The following is a 25,958-nucleotide window of genomic DNA, read 5'->3' as shown; positions in this document are numbered from 1 at the left end:
GCAATTTAGCATGGCCAATTCACCTGACCTGCACATCTTTGGACTGTGGGAGGAAACCGGAGCACCCGGAGGAAACCCATGCAGACACGGGGAGAACATGCAAACTCCACACAGTCAGTGGCCTGAGGCAGGAATTGAACCCAGGTCTCTGGCGCTGTGAGGCAGCAGTGCTAACCACTGTGCCACCGTGCCGCCCACGGTGTTGGGGGCCGGGGAAACGGAAGTCTTGGAGGCGGTGGAGGGTGTGGGTGGTGCCCCAAACATATATGGGGAGTTCCTGCACCAGGGGGATAGGACAGTATCGTGGTAGGTGGAGATGAGTTTGGGGCAGGAGCAGGCTGAGACAATAGGTCAGCCAGAGTAGTCAGACTTGTGGGTCTTGGGTAGGAAATAGAATTGGGTGGTGCGGTGTTCCTGAGGGTGAGAGATCCCCTGAGGTGATGAGGTTGTGGATGGTCTGGGAGCTGATGGTTTGGTGATGTGAGGTGAGGTCATGGTCGAGCGGGCAGTAAGAGGAGGTGTCTTGGAGTTGGCGCCTGGCTTCAGCTGTGTAGAGGTCAGTGCACCAAACTTCCATTGCAGCCCCTTTGTCTGCTGGTTTGATGGTGAGGTTGGGGTTGGAGTGGAGGGAGTGGAGGACTGCACATTGTGAGGGCAAGAGGTTGGAGTGGGTGAGGCGGTTGGACAAGTTGAGGCGGTTGATGTCACGGCGGCAGTTTGAAATGAAGAAGTCAAGGGTGGGTAGCAGGCCAGCATGGGTGTGTTGGAGGTGGGAAAAGGGGTCTTTGGTGGATGGGCAGGTGTCTTGGTTAAAAAAACTAGGCAAGGAGGTGGAGGCGGCAGAAGAAACGTTCAAGGTCACAGTGTGTGTCGAATTCATTAATCTGGGACCGTAGAGGGATAAGTTTTTTTTTAAACCAAGACACCTGTTCAATCTTCCTTCCCACCTATCTGCTCTACTCTCCTCTCCAACCTATCACATTTGCCCCCACCTCCATCCACCTATTACACACTTAGCTACCTTCTCCCCAGCCCCACCCCTCTCCCATTTATCCCTCCACCCCTGATGCTCTCGGCCTCATTCCTATGAAGGGCTCCAGCATCTTGATGCTGCTCGACCTGCTGTGATTTTCCAGCAACACATTCTCGACTCTGATGTCCAACATCTGCAGACCTCACTTTCTCCTTAGATATTTCTCCCAGGCAGGGTCAGCTTTCTAAATAGTCACATTTGCAAGCCATTGCTCTCAGGGAAGTGAAGAAACAGCTATCATCCTTTAAGGTGTTGGCACATTATGATCCCAAGTGAGATCTGGTATTGACATGCAATGCCTCCCCGTATGGCATTGGGGGCATAGTATTGGCTCATAGGTGGCCCAACGGAGCGGAACACTCAATAGCGTATGCATCCAAGACTTCGGCTAATGTAGGACGTAAATATACCCAGATAGAGAAGGCAAGTTGGGTGGTCATAATTGGGCGGTCAGGAAGTTACACCAGTAGTAAGCTTGTAATAATAACGAACCACAAACCCTGTTAGGTCTACTTAAAGAGAACAAGGCAGTACCATACACAGCATTGATTGACCTGTCTCCTGCTAGCAGGTACACCGCCAGTGGTACTGCTACTGGAAGAGTCTAATGGTTTTAAATTTACTGGACACACTTCCAGTCACAGCTGATACTATCACGTTTTGTACACAAATCTGGTCCTAGCAGAACTGAAACAACTGGTGGTGATGGGGGAAGCCAAAGTGCAGTTACAACCAGAATTGCAGTAGAGGAGGGCATGTTATTCTTGGGAGCAAGAGTGATTGTCCTGAGCAAAGGTTGCCACCAGATTCTGGCTGAACTCCAGCAGGGTCATCCGGGGGTTTCCAAAATGAAGATGTTGGTGAGACATTGTGGGGCGGCCAGAATTGGATGCTGACAAAGCTGCATTGGTTGGCCCAGAGTCCAGAGTGCCAACAAGGACAAAAATTACCGCATGCCGTTCCCCCACATTCGTGGGAATGGCCAGGTAAACCCTGGATTCAGTTACACATTGAGCCCATCAGAGGACCTGTGTAGTTAGTGTTCTTAGTCATTGTGAATGCCAACTCGATGGGGTTGGAAATGCATAGGGTTCATTCGTTAAACACTGGGGCGACGATGAAAAATCGCACACATCTTTTGCAATCCGTGGGCTCTCAAATATGTTGGTCACAGATTGCAGGCCATCATTTGCCAGCAGGGAATTTGAGTATTTCCTAAAGGCAACTGGCATTCAACATATAAGGACAGTGCCATTCCATCCATCATCCAGAAAGAGGACTCCTAACTTTGAAGGCAGGCTTAAAGAACCAGCCTACATCTACACTGGATACCAAACTATCCCAGTTCCTACTTGATTATGAGACCATTCCCTCATGAACCTACATGGGTAGCTCTAGCCGAGTTACTAGTGGGGAGAAAATTCTGCACCAGGTTAAATCTGATCTTTCTAGACCTGGCTGTGCATGGTCAACATGCTGGACATAAGACTCTGCCAAGTGAGAGAGGTGGTTCACTTCAGGGGACGAAGTTTGGTGTAGGCACCATTGGAATGGCCTTGCATGGGAAAGAGGGATAGTTGGCATAAGGTCAGGTCCAGTGACATTTAAGGTTCGGGTAGGAACAATGGTTCTGAACAAGTATGTTGACGATAGGGAAGTTGCAATCTCGCAAACAAGGCATGAGCAAATTGTGGAAAGTGAGGACTGCAGATGCTGGAGATCAGAGCTGAAAAATGTGTTGCTGGAAAAACGCAGCAGGTCAGGCAGCATCCAAGGAACAGGAGAATCGACGTTTCGGGCATAAGCCCTTCTTCAGGAATGAGGAAGGTGTGCCAGGCAGGCTAAAATAAAAAGTGAGGAGGAGGGACTTGGGGGAGGGGCGTTGGGAATGCGATAGGTGGAAGGAGGTTAAGGTGAGGGTGATAGGTCTGCAAGTAAGGGAGACAGGCCGCCTACTTGTGGAACGTTTCAGAGAACACCTCTGGGACACCCGCACCAACCCAACCGGCCCGTGGCCGAACACTTTAACTCCCCCTCCCATTGTTCAGGTTATATGTTAGCACTGCTGCCTCACAGCACCAAGGACCTGGATTTGATTCCCGCCTTGGGCGACTGTCTGTGTGGAGTTTGCACATTCTCCCCGTGGGTTTCCTCCGGGTGCTTCAGTTTCCTCCCACAATCCAAAAATGTGCAGGTCAGATGAATTGGCCATGCTAAATTGCCCATAGTGTTAGGTACACTAGTCAGAGGGAATTGTAGGGGATTGGGTCTGGGTGGGTCACTCTTCAATGGGTCGGTGTGGACTTGTTGGGCTAAATGGCCTGTTTCCACACTGTAGGGAATCTAATCTAATCAACATGTAGTGACTAGGCACGTGTAGTCTATTTGAAACATAACTCTGACCTAACAAATTATGAAAATATAGTGTGACCTTTTTCAGTGTGATTTTATAAACAGCATTGTGGAGGGATTTGAATATATCTTACCAACCGTGGAACGTTTGAGACTTTCTATAAGCAAGTATATTTATTTCTGATAATGCACTGGCTCATAACATAGAAAAATTATTAGGATCACGTGAATTACTTTTTTTGTAGAAAAGTGTTCTTGTCCAAATCAGAATGCATGTCACAATTCAGTGGACTTTCCTCAATTACCTATGGAGCCAAGTGTTCCACTCAGTTCAAATCAGCTCTTTGTGGTCACTATCACTGTAATGTTGATTTGATAAGTTGGGATAAGTTTCTGCAAAGGAAGCTTCATTGTACCTGTCTCGTTTCTTGATCTGATAAGTTAGTTATTTACTTATTTCATTCATTACACTTCAGTATCATTATGGGATATATGTGTCACATAGGCTAATTTGATGAATTTATATATTGGAGAGAATCAAAACATAACTGAAGAGATAATGAATCTACAGATCAAAGTGGGAACACAATCGGAAAAATTACCAATAAGGATCTAGTGGAGTATGAATCGTGAAGTCAAGTTAACAAAACCTCACAATGAAAGGAAATAATTGGCTAATGTAGCTGTATGCATATTTTGAAAATATAATTCATTGCTGCTTTTTTTTCTCTCAAATCTGGAACCAGTAAATTTCCTTCAAGTTGATTCCAAGGACATAACTGTATCAGATCTGACCACATCGCACGATTACACCTTGTTTATATATGATATGTCCTCTGGCAAATGAAATCTGATTATTAGACTTATTTTCTCTCCAACCTTTGCACATGCCGACATTCTGTTTTGGTGCCATTATTGCAAGTGTTCTGATTTCTCCTATAAGCTGCATAAGGAACACACAAAGATAACTGCTCCTGAATATGAAGCTCTGAACTAGCCAGTATTACCTCTCTCAAGGTGATCTGTCATTTTCCTCTTAAAAGTAAGAAAGTCATAAATGGTTTAAAGAAGTTATAAATTTAAATCTCACTTCAGAAACTTGAAAGCCTTATCTAGGCTCAGACTTCAGTGCTGTGTTGTCAGAGGTAGTGTCTTTCAGAAGAGCCATCAAGCCAAGGTAGCATCTGCTCTTTCAGCTGGACGTAAAAGGTTCTATTGCACTATTTCAAAAAAGAGCATGCAAGTTCTGTTCATTTCCCTACCACCTAGGAAATCCAGAGAAGCAGGACTGTGAGGGTGTGACCATGAACTGCCAAATCCCCTCCAAGTCATGTCATATTCTAATGTGAAAACATATTGCTGTCTCGTCATTACTGGGTAAAATCTTGGAACATTCTTTCACTAGAATTGTTGATGTACCTACACCAAATGGACTGCATTGGTGCAGGAAGGCAGCACACCTCACACTTCAAGAGCTTTGAGGGATAAACAATTCGTGCTGATCCTGCCACATCCCGCGAACGAATCCTTTTTAAAAAAACTGTTCCAGACAATTTTTGTCTTTACTTGACAACACGAGTAAAACTGGATTATTTGAACGCTGTCAGATCTTTCTGCCACATTTCCTCCATCATGATAGTGGCTACATTATAATGTACTTCACTTTCCACTTTGAGATGTGCTTGTGAAAGGCATTTAATATAAATGGAAGTTTCTACTTTTTTCACTGAGATACTGTATTAAGACAAAAATAGATTTTTATGTTTAAGACTACCTTCAAATTCCATGTGCGTTTTTGTAATGATAAAAACATCAGTCTGGCCAACTTTAAAGATTTTTTTTGGCAATGCGTTTTAAGTTCTAATTTGATAAATGTCTTGTTTAGCTGGTACCTATTGACCACAATTTACAGGCCTTTGTCAAATGACAAATGAATTGCTACTATTGTTTTTCAGATGATTGTTTCACAGTAGGGGTTCTATGTTATAATTGCTCTATACTTCATTGACAATTGATGGCAGTTCCAACAGTTTGTTTTTTGAAAATAAAATAGCGATCAATGATCATGGAAACCTGAACAAAAACATTCTTCAGTTATTGGTGAGGCAATGGTGTAGCAGTATTATTACTGGACTGTTAATCCCAAGACCCAGGCAATGTTCTGGGGACCCGAGTTTGAATCCTACCATGGAAGAATTCGAGTTAGATTTGAAAAAGTAATCCAGAGTGTATTGATAACCATCAAACTATTGTCAATTGTTGAGAAAGCCCATCTGGTTCACCAATGTCCTTCAGGAAAGGAAACTGCCATCCTTACCTGGTCTGGACTGCATGTGACTCCAGACCCGAAGCAATGACTCTTAACTACCCTCTGGGGTAGGCAATAAATGTCAGCCTAGCTAATGATGCCCTTATTCCATGAGTAAATTTTTAAAAAACTTGAATCGTCCACGCACATATCAAGGACAAAAATGAATGAGATTGTGTATGCGGATGGTTGAACATTGTTGAACTTGCCAAAACAAGTGAAATGTCAATTTTGGGAACTTGATGTGTCTCAAGCAAGTTGTCTCTCAGTTCCCTGCTGCTCACCTCATAATGTATGCATCACATCTGTACAGCACTATGCTCACACCATTGTGTATTCTCCAGTGAAAGTATTTGCCACTGCTGAGATTTTGCATGATTTCCACCACGGGCTCCATACTTAAAGCCCAGCAGTGCATCAGTTCAAATGCTGCCAGCTACAAATAGCGCTTCTTGGTACATGTAGTAGGAGGGAAACAAAAAGGGTGTAAAGTTTTGAGGACTCATAGATGGCATGAGTGACACAATTTCACACAGAAGCTCGCATTTGTAAAGTTCTTTTGTTGCAAAGCTGTACTTTATTCATAAAAATTCTTTGTGGGAGGTACACAGATACTAAAGGTGTCATAGAGGCTCAGTGGTTAACTCTACTGCATCAAAACGCCTGGGTTCGATTCCACTCTGGGGTAGAGTTTACACATTCTCCCTGTGTTTGTGTAGGTTTCCTCCCACAGTGCAAAGACATGCAGGTTAGGTGGATTGGCCATGGTTTACAGGAAGAGGGTGGAGGGGATGAGACTGAGTGGGCTGGTGTGGACTTGACCGGCTGAATGACCTGCTTCCACACTGTAGAGATTCTACGATTTTAAAACAGGTCTGTACACTCTTTGAAAATCAACAAAGAACAAGCATTGGAATTTAACATTTCCTGCAGTTGCAAATACCAAAGGCATTTCCTATTTGTGCAGGAAAGTATTTCCATTCATTCTGAGGCAAAGAGAGGGTCTGAGAACTGAACGGACCCCCTTTGTCCTTTGGCAGAAAGACCTTAAAATGTTGGTTTTTCAACACTGTCTTGGCTGCAGCTGTCCCAAGCTTTAGTCCATCCCTCAGCACATAGTCCTGGACCTTGGAATGTCCCAATCTGAAACACTCGGTCAAGAGCAATTCTTTACATGGAAGACCAACAAGCGCCAGGCAGAGATAGGGCATCTTTCACAGATTTGATGGTCCTCTAGGCACAGAATGTGTTTGTCTTGATGTGTGTCCTGGGGAACAGCCCATAGAGCAGAGTTCTGCGTTACGGATCTGCTCGGGATGAACCTTGACAAGAACCACTGCATTTCTCTCCTGACCTTTCCAAAGGCACATTCCAGAAGGAGATGTATGACAGTCTCTTCACCAGCGCAGCCACCATGAGGGCTGCATTTGACGGCAGAGCATACATGAAGGGTTGAATATATAATTATATATTTGATTAATATATAGACTAATATAGTGACCACCTCCCCACCAGCTAAGGTGCTTGTTGGAAAGTTCTAGTGATGAGGCATTCTGCCAAATGATTTTTGATAGACTGCTCAGGGAACACATGACAGGACCAACTCTTTCCTTATCCCGCAGCATCTCGAGGATATTACGTGCTGACCAATGCTTGATGGACTTCCAGTCCTTTGCATATTTCTTTATGAAGGGTTGATGATAGGAAGAGGTTTAATTGGAGCATTCCACAGCAACAGGCCAGTCCCATCCTTTATAACACTGGGGACAGTGGAACCTCGTTGTGTACTGACACTTGGTGTTTGCATACTGAGGGTTGATGCACAGTTTGATGCAGCTGCACACAAAAGTGGTCATCAGGAGGAGGGCGGTGTTGGATACATCTTTCTTCCCCTTATCCAGAGTTTTGTACATAGTGTCCCTGTGGACACGGTCCATTGTTGACCTTCAGATGAAGTGGAAGATGGCTTGGGTGACTGTAGTGGCACAGGTTTGGGGAAAGGACCAGACCAACAGAGAGTGCCTCACACCTGAAGACCAGGTTTTTACTGGCAATGCAGAGGGCAAGGTGCTCCCATTTGCCCAGTTTCTGCCTCACTGGTGATTCACTCCTCCCAGGTTTTGGCACATGCCCCGGCCCCTCGAAACCATATCCACAGCACTTTGAGGTAATCTGCCTTGATGGTAAAGGAGATAACGGATCAGTCCTCAATGACGTCACCCATGTACAGGGAGGCTTTGACGTGCAGGCCTCTGCTGCCTGGAATAGTCACCTCTCTCAAGTTTGCATCCTTCCTGATAGACTCTGCAAAAGACTCTATTACAACACACAAGCAAGGCAGGAGAGAGAGGGCAGTCCTGCCCAACTCCGGATCTGCTCGGGAAGCTTTCTGATTCCCACCCAAGGATTGAGACTGCACAAACTGTTTGTGTAGAGCAGTCAGATCCAATTTTTGATTCCCCTCCCAAAGCACGTATTGGACGGGACAGCCCTCATGTAGGTATGTGATATCCTGTCAAAGACCTTCTCTTTGTCCAGGCTGATGAGGCAGATGACCACCCCCGTGTCCTGAACATTGGCGATCGTATCCTTGAGGAGTGCAACACTCTCCAAGTTCATCCTGCCCAGTAAAGCACAGGTTTGTTCATGGTGAATCGCTGATCTCAGAGCAGGCCTGACCTGGTTAGCATTGACTTTTAGACACTGTTATAATCCACATTCAACAGTGAAATTGTCAGTTTCTAATATCCTCCCTTTCCTCCTTCCACTTGTAGATGACGATCGTGATGATACCTTTTCTCATGGATTTACATATGCTACTGCCAAAAACATACTGTTGTACATCTCCAGCAGGTCCTGGCCAATCAAGTCCCATAAATTTGGATACAATTTGGCCAGTAAGCCCTCACTTCTGGGAGTTTTACCCTTTTTTAACGGATTTGAGGGCCTTGGTTAGCTCATCCAGACATATCGACTGGTTCAGCCTCTCCCATGTGCTGTCGTCTAAGACCTCTGTAATACAGGACAGGAACAACTGGGAGGCTGCGCCGTCTGTGGGCTTCATGTCATAGAGTCTGGAATAAAAGGATTTGCTAATTCTCAGGATGTCGGACTGAGATGATGTTACCAAGCTATCTTCTTTCTTCAGGTTGCTTATCCTAGAGCTCTCCCTGTCTACTTTCTGGAAGAAGAAACGCAAGCACGTCTCATCTTGCTCAATGGTCCGAATCCCAAACTGGAAGATTATCTTTGAGGCCTCAGAGGCAAAACCAGCCTCCATTGTCTGCAACAGGAGTAGGCTCTGCATGCTTTTCTGGAATTTGGACAGTTTTTTCTAGTTCTTCTCTCTTCTCTCCCCTTCTCTTCTTTCTCTTTTCTTCCTCTTCCTCTTCCTTTCCTCTTTTTTTTCTCGCTTCTCTTTTTTCCTCGCTTCTCTTTTCTCTGTCTCGCCATCTGAACACCACCTTTTTTGAGGAAGGAGAACCGCTTGATGTTCCCCTTGACTCTTTTCCATCAGTCCACTGGAGACTTGAACAGGGGTTTCACAATTCTCCAACCTGTGTAATCTATCTTTGAGCTCCTCCAATGTGTTCTGCAGTTAATAGTTCCATGTTCACCTTCCTTACCAGCCCGCTGGTCATCCTGTCGCTGACAGTGGGCTATCAGGAGTCAGTGATCAGAGAGTAATACCAGCTTGACTAGGTGGAACTGACCAAGAACCCTCAGGCCATAAAAAGGAAACTTTATGCTAGCGTGGTTAGACCAATCTGGCCATGACCAGTTGCATGGGTACTGAGGACAATCAGGGGAATCTAGACATGGCATGAGGTGGGAACCTATTCCTGTATGCAGAATGGCCTAGCAACAGCATTACAATAAAAGATGTTGGTGTATACCAAAGTACAGCATTGAAAGAGAGAACTGCATTCTAAGTGGGTTGGAGATGTGCCATGGTGTGATGCAGTAAGCTTGGTACAGGTCAAATGCCAACCTCTGAAAATGAGTGAATGCAAGCAGACGCTGCCCATAAAATGTCATCTGAGACATGGGGACTCCAAGATGGAGTTCTGGAGGATTTGGAACGACTAGGTCCATCATTTCACTTTCTTATCAGGAATTGTCGTTATGTAGTTTCTCCCTGCTGTTTGCAAGAATAGAAAATTGTATAAAAATGAGGTGTGATAAGGTACTAATGAGATGTTAATGCATGCAAATAAGCCTCTCGCCACATGCGAGCAAGATTTGCATCTTGCTGTTCAAACCCTGAATTTAAAGCCAGATTTTTTTGACCCCCGACATTGAGAATCTCATTTGTTTCAATTTTGCCTTATTTTCTCAACTGACTTGCCATTGCCTATGTTGTTCAGGGACAAGGAAAATTCAGCCTGAGGTGTCAACGTGCATTTCAATATCTTCTATTAGTGCTGATAAGGATGTGCTATTTGGACAATTGGCAATGGGGAGGGGACAACCGGTGGTGTTGGGGGTGGCGGGGGTGCGAGGCTTGGGTGGTGGTGGGGGTGTTGGAAAATGCTTTGCATTAACAAGTGCATAATCATTCTCTTAGGTTGAATTGCTGCACTATTGGAAGTCCCAACTTTTGGATAAGATATTAACTGTCAAACCTCACGTAAACATGAAAGATCTCATGACATTATCTTGAAGACCAGCAGAGATGTTCTTCGCAGTATCTTGGTCAATAGTTATACTCAAACCAATACTACTAATATAGATTATCTGGTCATTTATTGATGTTTGTAGGACCTTGCTGAATATAAACTGGTTGCTATCTCCAAGAGGGCAGCTGGAGTTTAAGTTTAATATTTGTCAAAAGACAGCTATCCAAATAACAACTTTGTTAAGTTTGCTTCCCTTTCAACAGTGACTGCACAAAATAACTTCTTCATCATGAACATGTACAATAGAAACAAATACTTTCTTGGAGACTGAAGCAGAATTCAGAATGGGGCTCAATATTCTACTCATGAGGATAATCTGGAATGTGATCAGAAGCCTGCATTTTAAGACCCTGATATGGGAATGTCACCACTAAGCCAAACATTTGCCATTTTAATAGAAGTTGGCTCTTGCTGACGAGTATCTGTTTGTGCAATAGTGGTCTTAGCAGTGTTGTAATGTAAACTATCTTGTAACATTGGGGATTTGCATGCCTTGTGTACACATACTGTTTCAGTTTCTCTAACCTTAGACTGAAGTAGTGCTGCATGTGGTGAAAAGTGGTTTGAATTATAACTTTTTTTCCATATTAATTAAAACATACAGAACAATGAGATTGAGTCACTCAATACAATCAGTCCCACTTGTGTCCACACACTATGTTGCAATACTTAATCTGAGAAAGAAATTGATTTGGCCTTGTTAATTAAATGTGTTTATGTATCAACAGAATTCGCACCGCATGCTTTTGCTATGCCATTGTCTCAAGTGATTGTCAATGATCGAGCCCATAAGCAAAAGCAGGATGCTCTGAAAGAGGAGCAGAAAGACAGTTCAGACCTGGTGGCATCAATCTTGCCATTTGGAACCAGAAGACAGAATAAAGAACTCTCAAGCAGCAATTCATCTCTCAGCTCAACCTCAGAAACTTTAAATGAGCCAACATCACCAAACACGCCTGAAGCTGTCCCACGTGTGAGAAGACGGGTAATATATTAACATTAGTTACCATCTTGCCAAAGTTTGTCCTGTATGTTGTTGTAAAAAGCTTCCATTCTTGTGTGTCTCATATATTTATGCTAATAATAATCTGACAGGAATATGTCAAAATTTAAAACTTCTTGCAAGCTTACTATTAATATTGATTATTAATTAAGTATACTCTTTGGCTAAACTGTTTACAGGCACAGCAGTATGCGGCAACAGAGTGAAAGAATTTGCATGGTTGCTTTTGTATTCAGAATGGATAGTTTTCCAAGATAACATTTGTCAATTGAGAAAGGTTGATAGTGAAATCTAGGAGGAGAAAGTGAGGACTGCAGATGCTGGAGATCAGAGCTGAAAATGTGTTGCTGGAAAAGCACAGCAGGTCAGGCAGCATCCAAGGAGCAGGAGACTCGACGTTTCGGGCATGAGCCCTTCTTCAGGAATGAGAAAAGTGTGTCCAGCAGGCTAAGATAAAAGGTAGGGAGGAGGGACTTGGGGGAGGGGCGTTGGAAATGTGATAGGTGGAAGGAGGTCAAGGTGAGGGTGATAGGCCGGAGTGGGGTGGGGGTGGAGAGGTCAGGAAGAAGATTGCAGGTTAGGAAGGCGGCGCTGAGTTCGAGTGAAATCTAGGACTTCTGCAAATTTGTGTTTCATTTTTCCCATTTTCAAATCTGATCACTGAAGCCAATGATCCATTATACAATATGGCTAATGTGGTGCAGTCAGGAAAGGAAGCTAATTTCTACTAATATAGATAATTTCTGGATATAAGCTTCACAATTTATATTTGAGATGACAATCTGTGTTTGACTGTCAGTTTACACTTCCAAACAGCAGCTGTCTGTCTGTAGCTACCATATGATTTTTGTTTTGCTAATTGCAACTGATCTGCAGAAACATGTTTCCAGTGAATGAGTGTTCAATCTATGAAACAGCCTGTCTAGGTAGGAGGTTTAATTTGGATTAATTTTATTTATTCAAATGCAATTAAGTGTTAAAGATGCCATCCAAATCCAAGTTACTTATTTTGGTGAAGAGGTCTGATTTGTACTTCACCTCAAATATCTTGAGTGTTAACTTTTCAGGAGTGTATATATATCTAAACTCTCTTGTTTTATACACTTTTTTCATCTTATTCCTAGTACTGATCCAGTCATCTAAGTTATTTGGAGGTCATAATCAAGAAATATGTTGTCAGATGCCTTTGGTAGCTGAATAGATAGCTAGGCCAGGAATTGGATTTGATTTTGAAGATTAGTTTCTTTGTTAACAATTTTTAAAGTGCAGTAAGCTTGATTTATTGGCAAATCTCAATGAAGGCACAGGAGAGAGTGTGTCAGTAAACATACGTTGCACAAGCTTTGACAGGAATCTACAATGGGGGAGGAATGGGGTAAAACGCTTTGATCATCAAACACTTGTGAAACAGAGAAATCAGCAAAGTTGTTGGTTTTAGTGATAGATAACCACACGACCAAGATCTTTAAGATTTAGATTTTAGGTGTCACATATCAAGTACGGAGTACAGTGAAAAGTGTGCAATGTCACCGTGTGGCGTCATCTGTAGCTACCATATGATTTTTGTTTTGCTAATTGCAACTGTTCTGCAGAAACATGTTTCCAGTGAATGAGTGTTCAATCTATGAAACAGTCTGTCTAGTACCTAAGGACAAAATCTTAGTTACAGAACTTGAAAAATTAAAAATTCAACATGACAGTCATCTTAGCATGAAAGTAGAAAAACAAAGAAGTAAAGGAGATGGCATCATTTCTTCTCTGACCTATGGTCTAAGTTTGCCCCCAGCAGGATATTTTGCTTGATACAGAATGTTTGTTATTTCCCGTAACATAATCTGTGTATTAATATTGTGTTATTGAAGAATCCAGCAGACGTTTTATTAAAGCTATCATATAGAAACAAAATGTTCTTGAGGCACGCAAGTGTCTGGGCTAGTATTAAGCTATTAGTTTACAATGGAGGTGCTTACTTCCAATTGTATGTTGTGCTTCAAGTGATCCAAGGTGAGAGAGAGGATAATGTCTTTATGTTCTCAGGTTAAATGCTATGATAGTGAGGATAGCTGAAGATATACTTACTGAGAGACCTAATGCAATAAGCTTGACTTTGGAATGCCCATCAGTTATTTTGAAATAAATGTAAATTGCTACTTTCAACAGACATGAAACTGCACTCCTTAACAGTGACAGCTGTGAGCACTAAGTGCACTTTGTACTGTGATTTCAATGACACAGGACCACTATTACCAAGCTGGTGAAGATTTTTTAGAAATTCTCAGTTTCAGTTCAGTATTTTGACTAGTTATCCTGAAAATATGATATTGGATGCCTGTTTGTGTCCCTATGATTTGTAGCAAATATAAACTGAACATCTGGCTTGTTACGACACTTCAGAGAGCAAATGGGAATGAATCCTTGTGTTCAGTTTTGGTCACCTTGCTATAGGAAAGATGTTATTAAACTGGAAAGAGTGCAGAAGAAATTTACAGTGATGTTGCCAGGGCTCAACAGTCTGAGTTATAGGGAGAGGTTTGACAAGCTAGGACTTTTTTTCTTTAGTGTGTAGGAAACTGAGGGGTGAACGTTATGAAGGTGTATAAGATCGTGAAAAGGATGGATATGGTGATGTACTCAGTCTTTTTCACAAGGTTGGGGAATCAAGGATTAGAGGACATCAGTTTAAGGTTATAGGGGAAAGAATAAAAATGAACCTGAGGGGCAACATTTTTATACAGAGTGGTACGCATGTAGAATGAGCTGCCAGTGGAAGTGGTTGAGGCGGGTGTATTAGCAGCATTTAGAAGGCATTTGGACAAATATATGGATAGGAAGGTTAGAAGGGTATGAGCCAAGTGCAGTGAAATGAGGTTAGCGTGGATGGACATTCTAGTCTGCATGGACTAGTTTAGGCTGAAGGGCCTGTCTCCGAGCTGTAGGACTCTATGTTGGTGTGCTCCTGGATCACTATATAGGCCAGACTGAATAAGGATGGAAAAGTTCATTCCATCAAAGATATTAGTGAATATATTATGGTTTTACAACAATCTATCATAGTCAGTTATGTTGATGCCAAATTTTTAGTTCCAGGTATTTTAAAACTACATTCTCACTTTCAAAAGGCCATGATAGGATTTGATCTTGTGTTCTCTACTCGTCCAGAATTCTAAGTAACTGGGTAGCACGGTGATGCAGTGGTTAGCACTGCTGTCTCACAGCACCAAGGACAGAGGTTCAATTCCATTCTCGGGCGTCTGTGTTTGTGCATTCCCCCCGTCTCTGTGTGGATTTTGTCGGAATGCTCTGGTTTCCTCCCACAGTCCAAAGATGTGCAGGTTAGTTGGATCGGCCATGCTAAATTGCCCATAGTGTCCAGGGATGTGCAGGTCGAGCAGATTAGCCATGGGAAATGCAGGATTACAGGGATGGGTTGGGAGGTGGGTCTGGGTGAGATGCCCTTTGGAGGGTCAGTGTGGACTCGATGGGCCAAATGGCCTGCTTCCACTCTGTAAGAGTTCTGTGACTAGTCCAGTAGCATAACCAGTGCACCACTGCACCATATGCTGAAAGCGTTACCAAATGCTTTCCAACAAAATTTGAGGATCAGCAAGTCAGTGTTTTTATCTTTATATTAAGAGCATTTATTTACCTAACTCATAGATTTGTTGGACCATCTGAAGCTGGTTAATCAGCTGTTCCAGCAAAACTTACCTTGCTGATGTGAGCACTACCGTGACAATCAATGGGGGAAAGTAATGGCTATTACTCTGTCCTTGTCTGCAAGAATTCTCATTGATAATCCAGCACAGAACTAAAGGGAATACTAATAATTGAGGTTCCCAGACAATCCTCCTTACTTATATTGTCAATGCTTAGCTTACGCAACTGACTAGGTGGGACAGTTTGTGTGACAGTGCATCACAATAGAAATTATAAGGGCCCAGGTCACAATTGCTGAAGTCCACCAATTATTTTGGACAGTTCTTCAATACCAACTTGTGACTTTCATCAAAAGCTGAAATAGAGGAGAGAACTATTTTGGGAATTTTGCTATCAGATTAGAACAAAATGCAGAGCTGGAATTATAAAATATTTTTAAGGAAACATTTCACACTTAAATGACACAGAAACTTGCAGATGAATTAAAATTGACCTGAAACACTTATTGGTGCTCTCCTTCCATGTAATGGTAGGAGAGAGAGAATCTTTCAAGATATCAGGATATTTTAATGCACTTGACAACTAATGCAGTACTCTGAGTGTAGTTACTATTGTAATGTAAAGACCATAGACCTTAACTTATGCAGAAGAAAGTCCTTCAACCAGAAATCTGAATATAAGATAATCACCAGTTGAGCCCATAAATTGATTTGTTGGGATAGCTTCTGCCAGATAGGAGAGGCACATTATTGTACTTTAGTACTTTCAGTTGAATTTAGTTTAGCTCTTTAACCTTTTTAGCAAAGTATCAAACCTCTGGAAAGTGCTGGTGCTAATATGGGGTTTGTTTCCAACATTTCAAGCAACACGTTTAAGTTTTCACAAGCACAGCTTGAAAAGGTTTCTCCTGTGAGTCGTTTAGCGTAAGAGGTATGTTGCTTGGATTTCCATAGATTTCATCAAATTAAAAAAACAACATTGAATTTGGGGGGGGAAAAGATTTTATGGTCATCACAAAAGTCAACATTTTCAGCTGCTCAGGAAAAAATAGGCATTTTCTGCCAGTCAAATATAGTCAAATTAGATTTGTACAAAGTTCAGGTAGAATTTCTGTAACATCCTAGATGAGCAATCCAGAAAGGGTATAAAAAGAAACTAGAAATTCAGGTCTGTCTTTTTGATAGGGAGGGGGACAGGGTTGATGTGGATAAGAGAGGTGTCAAGTAGTGTGCACAAGTCATTATGGGGGTTGGTTTAGCTCAGTTGGCTAGACGATTGGTTTGCAAAGCAGTGTGGTAACAACAAGATGGGTTCAATTCTAATGTTACCATGAAGGACTTTCCTCTCAACCTCTGCCCTTGTCTGAGGTGTAGTGGCCCTCCAGTTAAATCACCACTCATCGTCTCTCCAGTGAGAGAGCTGTGCTATGGTCTGGTAAAATTATGGTGACTTGACTCGCCAAATCATTATCTCTGAATGGTGAGCCAGAGATGCTGACTCCTTCAGGGTAAGCCAGTCTTGCAATGGGAGAGCCTCATGCAGATGTTAGGCCCCTTGGCCACAAAGTGCCTTTCTGGCCTTTATCAATGTGGAGGACAGTGTACCCAAGTTGAGCATGCATTTCCTGCTCAACACCATTTCAGCTTAGAAAGTAGTTTAGTGCATGGTAAATAGCCGCTACATAGCATATAGATCCAAAAGGATGGATTTCCCTGAGCAAATGCCACCTAAGATGATATCATATGGTTTGATCTCCAATATATTACTCACAGGCAAGGCTTGATCCTCCCCATTTAAGATAGGGGACGCCCATCAACTAATTACTACATGTCTACTATATGGACATGTGCTTTGTTAACCAAATTTTGTCAATCCATAGGCTTGGCTAAATTGATAAAATGATTTAATCACATTCAAAAGTAATTGGGTCTCAAATATTGCACTTTTCTCCTTCTATTATCATTTTTGCTCATTGACTTCCTCCTTGTTTGTTTTCTCCGCAGGGTGGAATGTCTGTGGATTCTATCACTGACCTGGATGATGATCAGTCTAGATTATTAGAAGCTTTGCAACTCTCGCTCCCAACAGAAGTGCCAAGCAAGAAAGAAAAGCAAAGAGACAAAAAGTTAAGCCTCAATCCTATTTATCGCCAGGTGCCTAGATTAGTGGATAGCTGCTGCCAACATCTAGAAAAGTATGGTAAGTATTGCTCTCATAACCATTCCTAACATTCTCAGCGATACGGTATGTAGATTTTTGTTTAATCTGAGGTAATCTTAATGCGTCACATATTGAGGATTTAGCATTCCTTTTTATTAATAGTCATTGGGAAGCCTCAAGAAGAAATGAATTGTTCTGGACCATTACCTTCAAGTGTGCCAGGATAACCGATCTAAGTGGCACTGGTGAAAGAAGACAGAGGGTGGTGGTTGATGGGAAATGTTCATCCTGGAGTCCAGTTACTGGTGGTATACCGCAAGGGTTGGTGTTGGGTCCACTGCTGTTCGTCATTTTATTAAATGAACTGGATGAGGGCGTAGAAGGGTGGGTTAGTAAATTCGCAGACAACACGATGGTCGGTGGAATTGTGGATAGTGACGAAGGCTGCCGTAGGTTACAGAGAGAGACATAGATAAGCTGCAGAGCTGGGCTGAGAGGTGGCAAATGGAGTTTAATACGGACAAGTGTGAGGTGATTCACTTTGGTTGGAGTAACCGGAATGCAAACTGGGCTAATGGTAAGATTCTTGGTAGTGTAGATGAGCAGAGAGATGTAGATGAGCAGAGAGATCTGTGTCCAGGTACATAGATCCTTGAAAGTTGCCACCCAGATTGACAGGTTTGTTAAGAAGGCATATAGTGTTTTCACTTTTATTAATAGAGGGATCGAGTTCCGGAACCATGAGGTTATGCTACAGAAGTACAAAACTCTGGTGCGGCCACACTTGGAGTATTGTGTACAGTTCCGGTCACCACATTATAAGAAGGATGTGGAAGCTTTGGAAAGGGTGCAGAGAAGATTTACTAGGATGTTGCCTGGTATGGAGGGAAGGTCTTATGAGGAAAGGCTGAGAGGACTTGAGGCTGTTTTCGTTGGAGAGAAGAAGGTTGAGAGGTGACTTAATAGAGACATATAAGATAATCAGAGGGTTAGATAGGGTGGACAGGGAGCCTTTTTCCAAGTATGGTGATGGCGTGCACAAGGGGGCATAGCTTTAAATTGAGGGGTGATAGATATAGGACAGATGTCAGAGGTAGTTTCTTTACTCAGAGAGTAGTAAGGCTACGGAATGCTTTGCCTGCAACGGTAGTAGATTTGCAAACTTTAAGTACATTTAAGTCGTCATTGGACAAGCATATGGACGTACATGGAATAGTGTAGGTTAGATGGGCTTCATATTGTTATGACGGGTTGGCGCAACATCGAGGTCCGAAGGGCCTGTACTGCGCTGTAATATTCTATGGTTCAAAGAGGCCAAGAGGAAGTTAATGGCGCATGTTGCAGTTGGTTATGGTAGTGCATGTTAAAATGCAAAACCAGTCTTGATGAAGAGTCATGATGTCGTGAAAGTCAATTATTCTGGTTGGAAAAGACAAGCATTCTTTTATTCATATTGATTCTGTAAGTCATGGTAAAACAGTCAAATGAGGATGCACTTACTTCTAACAAATAGGAGTTTAAATGTCCTTATAGTGACATTTGGTTGCTGGAGTCATTTGAAATTATCAAGACTGAGATTGGTAGATTATTGTTGGGCTAGAGAACCAAGAGATCGGGATTGAGAGTGAAAGCATGTATTTAAAGTGTGGATCAGCCCTACATGTTGGGATGCCAGAGCAGACAATGGACTACAGCTTGATGCTGTATTCCTCACTAGAGTGGCAAGGGTCAAGGCTGAAGTATTTGCAAATACCTTCAGTTACAAGTACCAAGTGAATGAACCCACTCAATCCATCCACTTGGTCTCCAAAATCTAAAATACTATTATCTAGTCAGTTCAGTTCTATTTACTTTATATGATATGATATTAAAGAATGACTCAATGCACTTGGCAAAAGCTACATGGAGTTTAATTTCATTCCAGCTGCAGTGCTGTTATGCTATAGCTGTCTCACCGTGCCAGCCTCAGGCGACTGTCTGTGTGGAGTTTGCACTTTCTCCCTGTGTCTGTGTGGGTTTCCTCCCACAATCCAAAGGTGTGCAGGTTAGGTGAATTGACCATGCTAAATTGCCCACAGTGTTCACAGATGTGTAGGCTGGATGAATTAGTCAGGGGTAAATGTAGAGTAATGGGGAATAGGTTTGAGTAGGATATTCTTCAGAGAGTCGATGTGGACGTTTTGGGCCTAAGGGCCTGTTCCAATACTGTAAAGATTCGAATTCTAATTCTTGGATTTTAATTCTATCTTCCCCGTTCAACAGTTTCAGTACAGCTAAGACAACTGATACCTGTGTAACTACATACAAAACTTTACAAGCAGATCTTGTTGACAAAAAGCAAGATAGGTTTATCTGCCCAGCAGCCTCTGCTTATCGTTTATAAAAGGAGGCATTTAACCATTCTTGGGTTCTCAGCTTCTGAAGTGCAAAATAAAGACTATCTTCAACAGGAAAAATCCAACATATTCAACTAACTATCAATTATACTTTCATTGATTCCCAAGGGTTCAAATTCTCTGGGTGGTGTGGAGAAGCACCATTTACAGATTGTAATTGAATTATCCATGTTAGAGCCACAGTTACGATAACAGAGCAAATGTTGGATGCTCTTGGCAAATGGCTCACCATCTGATTCCTCAGTCTCTCCACCATTTATAGGGTTCAAGTCAATGAATTGTCTCCATTTACCTGGATGGACACAGTGACAATGATGCTCAAGAAACCAGGCACCATTAAAGATAGGGCAACAAATTTGATTGCCGTAAAAGTCATATTACCAAAGCTTCTCAAACTGTGGGTCTTGACCCCAGTGGATTCACCAGCTAAATGTTTGGAGCCTGTGACCTCCAAGGTAGCAGTCACTACAGTGGAGTCCCAGCTGAGGGCCAACAACTGTTTAAGTCATCAAAGTTTTTAAATGGTGAGCATGGTCTAACCAGTAGGTCCTCGAAGCTTGATTGCTACCTAAGGAACAGTACAACACAGCAACAGGCCCTTTGGCCCAGAAAGCCTGTGCCAACACGTGACACATTGCTAAACTGAAAACCTTTTGCCTCTACATGGTCCATATTCCTCTGTTTCCTACCTATTCATGTATCTGTCAAGATGCCTTTTAAATGTTGCTGTTATATCTGCTTCTGCCACCTCCTGTGACAGCTCGTTCAAATGCTTGCCACCTTTTCTGTTTAATAAAAACTTGCCTTTCACGTTTGCTTTAAACTCTTGCCCCCCCTTTTTTTTAACCTTAAACTTACGATAAAATACATTTCTATCTATGCCCCTCATAAGTTTGTAAATTTCTAGCAGGTCATACCTTAGCCTCTGACATTCAACCTCTCATAGCTAATAGCCTCCAACCTAGACAGTATCCTGGTAAACCTTTTCCGTATCTTCTTCAAAGCCTCCACATTCTTCCTTCTAGTGGTGTGGCGACCAGAACTACATGCAGTATTCCAAATGTGGCCAAACTAAAATTCTGTACAATTGCAACATGACTTGCTAATTTTTATACTCTATGCCCTGATGAAGGCAAACATGCAATGCACCTTCTTGACCACTTTTTCCACCTGTGTTGCCCTGTCTTAGGGAACTAAGGACCTGTACACTTAGAAGCATTAACATACAGAGGGACCTAAGGGTTTTGCCATTTATTACATGCAGAGGGGAAGTGTTAGACTTGCCCCAATGCATCACCTTGTGTTTGTCTGGATTAAATTCCATCTGCCATTTCTCTGCCTCATTTAAACCTCTCCTGAGAAGTAGGTGCTTCTAAAATCCTGTAGCTTAACAACTTTTCTCTCTCCAACTCCCTGGTTTCTCAACTCGTCTCCCATCTTCTACCCGACTAACCCCCCCAACCTGCGCAAAACAGGTCTCCCACTCCCCTTCTGTCAGGCGCCCAATACCCTTTTCCTCAAAGATCTCAGGTTAGAACAATTTTCAATCACCAAACTGGCTTGACTATGGAAATAAGTTTGGGAAGCATCACACTATACAAAAGCCACCAAATCGTGACACACACTCAGATTGCCATTGCAGCACCTACCCTCTGCAGAATTCGCTGCAGCAAATCAATGAGATTACACTAAAATGCCTCAGTTTTCCTGTGACCCACATCAATATGAAAGGCCAGTGTAGCATTCTTGTGAGAACAGTAGAATTTGGAAGTTCATCTTCAAGTCTCACATCATCCTGATTTATAGGACTTCTAGTCTCCTCACTTTTGGGTCAATATTCTGAAATTCCCAACATAACATAGGAGCACCATTACCTTCCCCTACCTCCGCACCCCCACCCCCACTCGCCCAAATAAAAGTGTAGAGTTATAGTGAAAGGCCCATCATCATAATTTTCCAACAATTGATATTTGGCAATAAATACTATCTTTCTTCACATCTTGAAGTCACGTGAAAAAAGAATCTTTACAATTATTTGAATTTTGCAGCTTTCCAAGGTTTAAAATTTAAAAAGAAAGTCTAAAAGTTCTTCCAAACCAATATTATGAAGATATATTGTTCTGTTTCAAATTCCATTGAGATTTTTCTGTTCTGTTATGGATATGATGAGCACCATTTTGTTGTCTGCACATACTTTTTATTTCTGTAAAAGTTGCTCAAGATAATAACATAGATTTTTATAATTATTCATGATTCTGCAGGCCTTCAGACGGTAGGAATATTCAGAGTTGGAAGCTCAAAGAAAAGAGTAAGGCAGGTAAGGAGCATTGTTTCCTTTTTAACCGTCATAAAGGACATTATAGATGTACATCAGGATATTTCAATGTATTCATATGAAGACCTTGCCCTGCCTGCAAAAACACAGTTTACATTTCTGAAATTCCTCATCAGGATTTTGTCATTTAATATATTCCATAGGCTGATGTGATTTATTTCTATTCCTTTAACTAGATAAATATCCATTAATTTGTTTTGCAGTAGCAAGTCTGTAATGTAAGCACACATGCTGCAGAGAAGTCCTGTAGCTAGATATTTGTGTGTGCACTACTGTTCAACTCAAGTGATTTAGTTTGATGCACAGTGTCTACATTGCCATATGGAAGTTAAATGTTCCACTGAGTAGCAGGGATATAAATTGTTGATTTCATTTGGAGGTGGGTGGTTGGAGGGTGAAAGTGAAGTTTTAGAAATTTTAATTGTGGCGCAGTAAGTTATTACTTATGTATTTCTCAGTTTCTTGCCACCACAATGTCAAGTGACATTTATATTGCAATATGATGAAACATTGCAAGGCCCTTCAAATCTGATTAATCAAACAAATGTCCAGTATGTCTGAATTGACGTTATAATATATTTGTTGCAATGAATTTCCAGTTTAATAATGGTAAATTGTTATAATTTAACTGTTGGTGTTTGTACAAGATTGTTTCTCCTTCGCATATAATTGGAAGTGTCAAAGGGAATTTATGCATGGAGACTGATGAATGTTTTCTGTGACTTGACTTGTAGTGTATCTTTCTTGATGAATTTATAAAAGTTATGACCGTTTTATATATCAAGATGTTTTCGTGTTATTTTCGTTCATTCCCTGAGAGGTGAAAATTCTATCATCATTCTACATTTTAAAGTATAACTTAATGTGCTAATAAAGAAATGGCAAGACAAAATAGGTTCCTGTCTATAATAAAACAAAAACAAAAACAAATCTGCAGATGCTGGAAATTAATCAAACAAGCAAAGATTGCTGGAGAAACTCAGCAAGTCTGGCGGCATCAGTGAAGAGCAAGCAGAGTCAATGTTTTGAGTCCAGTGACCCATCTACAGAACTGACGGTAGCTAGGAAAATAAAATCTTCAAGTGAAATCAATAATTTAGATTCATCTCTACTTGAGAACATTTCACTTCTACTTGGCAATGTAGACACAAAGGAACCACTTGAGTTGAGCGGTAGAATACACGCATACATCCAGTTATATGGTGGCTCTGTAGTATGTGTGCTTTTCTTTCTCCTGAGCACACTATTATCCAGGCCTTTTGTATCCCGAAGTGTTATTTGTTCTCTCTGTCTGGGCTCCATCTCTGCCTATCCTCTAGCTCATTCTCCAACATTACCTCCAGCCCGCCCCCCCTCCCCCGACACACACATGCCCTCACCCTCGCCCACTCGTATACCTTGTTTCCTACCTACCATCAGTTCAGAAGAAGAGTGACCGGACTCGAAACGTTAACACTACTTGCTCTCCCGCAGAAGCTGCCTGGCCTGCTGAGTAGATCCTGGTCTATCTAGTTCATTTCCTTCCATGTTGGTAATTGTGTGATCCAAAAATATTGTGTGATGGCTAATGATGGTAATTAATTTACAACCAGACGTGAGGGGAGGGCAATTCCCCATGAGACTTAGGAAGCTATTAGGCATAGAAGCAGAAGCAGAAGTAGAATGTATGAACCTCTCCCGTCATTCGATAAGGTCACAATTGAACTTCAACATCAATTCCATATTTCTATCCTATCCCCATGTCCCTTAGCACTCATAAAAATCTGCCAAACTCCCAGTTTTGAATTTGTTCATTAATTGAGCATCCACAGTCCTTTTGGTTAGAGAGTTGCAGAAATTATCTCCAAAGTCATCTGTTCCTCCCAAGCCTGCTGTATTTCATGTCGAAAATTAATTCTATGCTTTATACCAAAATGTTTCAGTGCAAATTAAAGAGAAATTGTAATTAACACTAACTCCTTTCCATGTCTCTCTAGAGAACCTGTTCCACAGAATTACCACTCATTTACTGAAATAAATTTTCCACAAATTAGCTTTGTATTTACCCCTCCAAGTACAAGCCATATCTTTCTTTTTTCAGTTCTGGCCAAAATGAAACAAGTTGTAATCTACATAATCAGTTCCTTCAGAATCCTACTATTCTCCATCCTGTTTCTGATGAGAATATGTCCAGTTTACATATAGGCTCCTTCTAATCAAATCCCTCCACCCCCTCAGTCATTCTGGTTTCTTTCTTCTGTATGATTTCAGAAACTGCCAGCTTTTGCACTCCAGAAAATGTTGAGTTAATAATTTTACTTAATATCATTCTTTAAATAAATCCCAATGTTTGATTTGCTTTACTCTCAGTCATTGAGCATTGTGGTAAATGACTTCACTTTAATATAATTTGAAACTTCAGATCTCTGTCATTTTCCATGAACATTGTTTTCTTTGATGTCAATTACCCATTTCTGGATTTTTGTTTCTCCTGTGAAGTATTTCGTATTCTTTCACATCAAATTTCATCTGGAACCTGCCTCTCCAATTACTCAGTATCCACATGTGGTTTACTTTTTTTTTCCAACTTCGGTGTTTACCACTTTCATTAGTTGTGTATTTTCTGCAAGTTTAGGTATCGCATTTGAAAGTTCTAACTCCATATGATTTATGAAGACATTAAAATGAGAAAAGTCCATAACCATCTGTCACCAGTATTCTTTTTGGCTTTCCTTGATTAACCAGTTATAAATCCATCATAAATTATTGTATTTCAGATTCTTTATTTCTTTGTTCTGGAAAGGGTATACTTAAAACAATGTCAAAGTGCTTAATCAAATCCAAGTGCACCACATCCACTGTGCATTCTATGCCTCAAAAATGGCTATTTAGATTGATGAGACAGCCCATCGTGAAACCATATGGACTGTCCTTTTTAAGGCATTTTTATTTCCAAAGATGTACTCTACGAATGTATCTTTAACAAAGTTTCTCCATAACTTTACGCACAGTAGACGTCAAACTCACTGGTCTCTATTTCTTGGATCAGTTTTGCTGCCGTCCTTTTAGAAAATTGGAATACTCAGTGGATCTGGAAAGTTTGTGCCAGAGTTCCTGCAATTTGCTCCCTTATTATAAATTTACTCAGTTCAGCAGCTACGCTGTAGCAATTTGAATAGTGATGCAACTTATGTCTGGAACAGCATCTCACTCACTCTTCAAATTAAATAAATAGTTTTTTTTTTATTTCTTTAGTAAAAACCAAGACAAAATACTTTGTAGCACCTTTGCAACCTGTATTGCATCAGTTTTCATACCATTGGCTGATGGCACAACTCCATCGCTTGGATTACCCATATAATTTTTAAACTTTTCATTATCTTTCACTTTTCTCTTTCCATTTTCAATTAAAAATTTTCCTCAGTCATTTTGATCCCTTTTCATAGCATGTCCTTAGACATCAAATGCGTCTTAATTGATTATCGTTTCTCATCTTTGCTTTAAAATGCTGTTTTTCTCTTCTTTCAAGAATTGCTCAGAAACCCTGTCCAACCAAGCAGAATTTTCTGTTTTTATTTAAGAAATATTCATGTTTAGTTCACTGCCATTTGCTTCCAGGAATGCCCTCCTTGGAAGAAGTTATGTTTTTGTCTTCAGTTGGGTTTTTTTAAAAGCTCTATCTTCTTCACCTTTGGTGCTTTCTGTTTCATGTTGATCCGGTATCCAATTTAAACTTGCTTTAGCAGTCACCTTTCTTGACTCAGCCAACCATTTCTGGCTCCAACTTTTTCTATATAGATTCCAGCTGAAGTTCCATCTTTCATGTTTACCTTCCATGGTTACATAAAAGGAGAAAGTGAGGTCTGCAGATGCTGGAGATCAGAGCTGAAAATGTGTTGCTGGAACAGCGCAGCAGGTCAGGCAGTATCCAGGGAACAGAGAATCGACGTTTCGGGCATAAGCCCTTCTTCAGGATTCCTGAAGAAGGGCTTATGCCCGAAACGTCGATTCTCCTGTTCCCTGGATGCTGTCTGACCTGCTGCGCTGTTCCAGCAA

At 41.6% G+C, this 25,958-nt stretch overlaps 1 protein-coding gene across 3 annotated transcripts in view; it reads left to right on the top strand.

The window, feature by feature from the left end:
- The window catches only part of LOC122554976 (rho GTPase-activating protein 6), a 527,729-nt gene that overhangs the window by 447,819 nt on the left and 53,952 nt on the right, over nucleotides 1-25,958 (top strand). For all 3 annotated transcript variants that reach the window (XM_043700459.1, XM_043700460.1, XM_043700461.1), the window contains exons 4-6: nucleotides 11,101-11,357; nucleotides 17,036-17,231; nucleotides 21,850-21,905. In XM_043700459.1, coding sequence (XP_043556394.1) covers nucleotides 11,101-11,357; nucleotides 17,036-17,231; nucleotides 21,850-21,905 — 509 coding nt within the window. The remainder of the gene's footprint in view (nucleotides 1-11,100; nucleotides 11,358-17,035; nucleotides 17,232-21,849; nucleotides 21,906-25,958) is intronic.

This window comes from Chiloscyllium plagiosum, chromosome 12, assembly GCF_004010195.1.
Source record: "Chiloscyllium plagiosum isolate BGI_BamShark_2017 chromosome 12, ASM401019v2, whole genome shotgun sequence".
NCBI lineage: Eukaryota > Metazoa > Chordata > Chondrichthyes > Orectolobiformes > Hemiscylliidae > Chiloscyllium > Chiloscyllium plagiosum.
This window is presented reverse-complemented; position numbering and strand designations above follow the sequence as displayed.